Below are 5000 nucleotides of genomic sequence, written 5' to 3'. Positions count from 1 at the left end.
GATAAAAGGGCTGGCAGTGGTGTCTCCCGATACCGCACCACCCCCCTCCGCTTTTTCCTTCGGCTTGCTGACTCTTTTGCCGAGCATCGTGCCTCCCTCCTCTTCCTCCTCCATTTCGAGCACAGACTCGGGCTTGATCGCATTCTTACCCTCCTTGTTGTCCATTCCACCAGTAGTCATGTCAGCGTAGATGGAGGTCTGCATGAAGTCCTCGCTGCTTCCGCTGAACTCCACACGCCCGCCAGCAAGCGCCACAACGCAGTCCGCCCTCGCCACGACGTGCACCTGGTGCGTGGCGAGCACGCGCGTCTTCCCCGCAAGCGCGCCAAGGAAGCACTCCTCCATAACGCGCTCGCCGACGTGCGCGTCCAGCGCAGACAGTGGGTCGTCCAGCAGGTACACGTCGCGGTTGGCGTATACCGCGCGCGCAAGGCTTACACGCGCCTTCTGCCCGCCGCTCAGGTTCACGCCCTTCTCGCCGATCTCCGTCTCCAGCCCCCCGCCAAGCAGCGCAACGTCCGCCTCCAGCTGACTCACGCGCACGGCATCTGCAAGCCGCGCGGTGTCTTCCTCATCGAAGAACAGGATGTTGCCGCGCACCGTCGCGTTCATGATCCACGCCTGCTGCGGCACATACGCGATGCTCCGCTCCGCCCACACGCGGCCCTTGCTGATCTCGAACTGCGACAGCAGCGTCTGCAGCAGCGTCGACTTCCCGCTCCCCGTCGCGCCAAGCACAACCGTCAGCTTCCCGTGCGGGATACTCACAGACACGTCGCGCAGCAGCACCTTCGGCTCCAGCTCAAAGAAGTCATTTGTCCCCATCGGAGGCGTCTTTGCGCTTCGGGTAGACGCCGACTTTGCCCCGCCCATGGCGCTGGTGCCGTCCTCTATGATGTGACGAAGCGTACTCGACGGAGAGGAGTAGCTCATGTCCTCGACAACAGCCGATGGAGACGGGCGCTTCTTGGTAGGCCTGCACTGCTCGCAGCACAGCATTCGCAGGGCCCGAGAAAAGAGCGACATCTTCACCTTCGGCGCCAACGGCAGTTTCACGGGCACAAACGCAGTCACGTCTGCGTTCTCCAGTACAGCGGCAAGCTGGCACGCAGTGCTGTGTCCGCGCTGCTCTCGGATGTACTCTTCCATGTCCTGCACAGTGGAGCAGACGGCGTTGTCGCACTCCAGAAACTTTCCAATGCGACCAATAGAAATTATAAATTGAATAACCATTGAGAACACCCATGGAATCTCCTTGAACAGTTGGCGGAGGACGCCGAGAAGCGCAATGGCCGGAAACACAACCGCGGGTTTCATCTCGTGTCCAAGCAGGTAGTACACTGTGAAGACGAGGGCAATCATACAGATCGGGGCAGCGTTGTTCACAAACGCTGTCGCCACACGTGCATTCTGAAGCTTCTTGAGAAACATCAGTTCTACCGCACGCTTCGCCTCGATGTTCGCGACGAAGCACGGCTCCCACGCCATGAACTTCGCGATCCGTATGCCCGAGAAGAATTCGTTTGTTGCCTTGACACGCGCGTCGGAAGCCTTCGTGATTTCCTGGCGTGCGCGCATCTGAATGCCCATGAAAAAGGTATTAAGGGGAATGGTGGCGAGGAAAGAGAAGACTGCGATGATGGCACACCAGCCAACCAACCGCGAGAGCTGCGCAATGACGAGGAGCAGCATCATCGGGCTGCTCCACAAAGACATGCAAAAAAGCATAAAAAAATAAATCCCCTCCACATCGGTGCTCATCATGTTAATAATGCGCCCGGGGTTCATCTCCGGCTGCGAGAGTGACTTGCTGGAGATGATCATGCACTTCTCAAAGATGAGCGAGTTCACCGCGGCGCGGTACTGCAACGCGCAGCGGAAGGCTACGTAGATGGAACGCTGATGAGAGACACTCTGCGTCGCCTGCACGATGAACATGCTTACTACTAGGCCAAGGCCGCGACCCCATGTCTGGGTACTTGGGTCATCGTCTAAGAAGGTCACGAACAACTTGAGCACGGTAGGTATCATGATAGTGCACATGCTGCTCACGAGCAGAAATGGCACTTGCATCCACAGGTAGTAGGGTAACTTTAAAGCCAGAAGGCATCTTAGCGGTACGCACTTAGGGGTCGGGATCCGCACCACGCCGCCACAATTTGTCAGGTTCAACGTCACCATCGTAGAATCCTCCAGCGTCGACATGTCACTGTGCCCAGGCGTGAACAGGTGCTCGCCGTGCGCAATGCCGTTGAAGAACGGCGACGCACCGCTGTCGTTGGACCTCTCAGCGGTGCGCGCAGTCGGCGGCACGCTCCACTCCACGCCAGCCATCATCCGCGTGTAGCCACCCTGCTGCGGCAGGCCAACCCAGCGCAGAATGCCGCGGCTCGCGGGGTCCAGCGTGCTCGCGACCTCCGCCCCAACCATGCAGTTCCACGCGTTCCGGTCGTACATGGCGGCCTGCACAGCACGCGACAGCCGCAGCCCGCACTCGTGCGCACGCGCATCCTGCGTTGGTGGCGGCAGCACCTCGCGCACCAGTTGCTCCTTCGACGCCAGCAGCACTGTCTCGTACACCCACCCGTAGTAGTACCGCTGGAACCACGACGATGTCTCCTCCGGCACAGGCGTGTACGGCGCCTCCGGTCCCCACATCTCTGCCAGCCGCTCCTGCAACTTCAAGTGCTCCGTGCGATAGTCGTGCAGCGGGTCTGATTGGTGGTTGTGTCGCCACGGCGGTGACGGTGTGGACAGCTGCGCCGGCGCCATTTCCATTGGCAGCTCTTCGTTGACGGCCTCGTGCAGCATTCCGGCGGAGAGGTGCGGGAGGAACCACAGAGAGCAGACAGGGGCGGGGCGGAGATGTGCCACGACGGCAACGTCAGGTACGCAGCTCCGTCAGTCCTGTAAAAGTGAGCTCAGGGAGTGCAGTGCGTGTGCGCGCCGAGCGGGAGAGCGAAAAAAGAAAACGAGGTCGACTGCCCCAACGGTATTCTTCAACACGCTGGCGCGGTGGGCAGTGAGGGAAGAGCCGAGGAGGGGGGAGGAGGGGGGTGCCACCACAATTGCGCGATAAGCAAAAAAGCGACAAGAAGGGCTCTATAACGGGGAGGGGGTGGAAGGGGCAGCGCTATGGCGCTGATTAGCTGACAAGAGGCGCACTGGCAGCAATGAAGAGAGCGAGACGGCGACAGGCACGGGCGTCCCAGTAAAGAAGAACGAAGCGCCAATCAAAATGACGACTACTCAGCACAGGTCGTGAAAGGGAGAGGGAGAGGGAGAGAGAGAAAGCAAGATACACACGCACGCTGGCGCTCGAAAGCAAATATAGTTGTATGCACACGGTTGTGTGGGTGGGTGGAGGTGTGGGGTCGGAAGCACACTGAAAAATACGAGAGAACAAAATGCGGCAGGGGATGGGGTGTCCAACAGGACAGAGCAGCAACGCACAAAGACAGGGAAACGCGAACGTGAGGAGCAAAGGGGCGGCTTACAAGGAAGGAAGGACAGACGGACGCCACCGCTCACGCCAAAGACGCAGGAGGCTTTCTGTGTTATAGTGTAAGCTGGCGGCAGTGGCAGGGGCAGGGGCAGGCGGGGGGCGCCTTTGCAGTGCTCGTGGCGGCGCTATTACACGGCAGTAGCCCCAGTGGAGTGAAGAGGGACCTGACAGGAAGACGCCACACGTGCGGAAACAGAAAGGCAAAGAAAAACTGAAGGGGGAGAGAATCACGTCAGCCACCGGGTCCAGGAAGGTCGCACACTCACAGCGCACGTCCATGCGAGAACTATGCACACGCACACGCAGGCACGCACGAGCCGATACGCCCACTTCCACACAAAAGTGGTGACCACCACGCACGCACACACACACACGGCGGAGGAAAAGAGGCGCCTTAACTCTTCTTTGCTGGTGTGTGTGGGTGTGTGTGTGCAGCTGCAAGGGGATCTTTGATGGGTTTGCCGTCACGCAAACGCTCTGAAAGTGTTTTTTCTCGTGTCTTTCCTCGAAGTTGTTGCGCTGCTGTGGAGTGACGTTTGTGGAGTCCGACGAAGAGCAAAAGAAAAGAAAACTTTGGGTTTACCATGGAAAAAATTACACCGAGAGGCAGTGATGTTCCACACAGCTTGCAAGGACGCGGGGATCTTTAAGAGCAACAAGCGCCACAAAATTAGCCAGAGAGGTGAACACAGAACAAAAAGTGACTTTCGCCTCGTGGCTTTAGCGAACTTGTTGTTGTTCTCCCGCACACAAGCAGCGCCGGTGGACCATGTAACGCTCTTCTGGCTGGATGTGTGCAAAGAGGCAGGAGGTGAGGAAAGTCCAGTATGAACGGTGGAGACACGATCTGATGAGAATAGGGTAAAATGTACATTCACAGAGGTTTGTTAGAACACGAGCAGCGTGGCTCGACGACGTGTAGACCCGTAGATGTGTGCAGGTGTTTTGGGACCAGCATGTGCAGGGGAAATCATGAAGAGACATCACAGTGGAGGGGGAGGCGATGGTGACTTTGGTCATCTCCGTGTCTTTTTCAGTTGAGCTCCATTGTCGACTCTGAGGCACGGCTTTTATACGTGCGGGCGTGTGTGTGTGGGTCTCAGCTTCAGCCGCTCCAAGCGGGGCTGAGCGGTGGCTCTTCGCATTTGGCGTGAGAAGCGGCAAAGAGGGGGAGGTGCCGAAAGAGCTATTCTTCCGCCTCCCCATTCTCCAGCGGGGGTAATTTTGTGTGTTTGCGGTAGTGATGAGGACTCAACGAGATGTACGGCTGGGTGATAGAGGACGCAGGGGAGACTGGTGTACACCCCCGCTTATCCATAAGGGCATGAGGTTGTTTATAGCGCCTAGCCGTTACACTTTCGTTTTCTTTTTTTTTCGCGCAGCACAGAAAAATTCGCGTTTCATTCATCTCGTCCAGAAGGCCGAGCGAGGCGCAGGTCGCTAACGGGCCACTGACGCAGTCCACGAAGAGCGACGCATCACGCAGAGCGCCGAG

At 58.2% G+C, this 5000-nt stretch overlaps 1 protein-coding gene across 1 annotated transcript in view; it reads right to left on the bottom strand.

Moving 5' to 3' along the window:
* The window catches only part of LBRM_23_0740 (putative ABC transporter), a gene marked incomplete at both ends in the record, with an annotated part of 4722 nt that extends 1911 nt beyond the window's left edge, over positions 1 to 2811 (bottom strand). The window contains one exon of the mRNA XM_001565096.1: positions 1 to 2811. This exon is cut by the window's left edge and continues 1911 nt beyond it. Within this exon, the coding sequence (XP_001565146.1) occupies positions 1 to 2811 (2811 nt within the window).
* Positions 2812 to 5000: the final 2189 nt, after the last annotated feature.

The sequence above is a fragment of the Leishmania braziliensis genome, chromosome 23 (assembly GCF_000002845.2).
Source record: "Leishmania braziliensis MHOM/BR/75/M2904 complete genome, chromosome 23".
In the NCBI taxonomy this organism is placed as follows: domain Eukaryota; phylum Euglenozoa; class Kinetoplastea; order Trypanosomatida; family Trypanosomatidae; genus Leishmania; species Leishmania braziliensis.
This window is presented reverse-complemented; position numbering and strand designations above follow the sequence as displayed.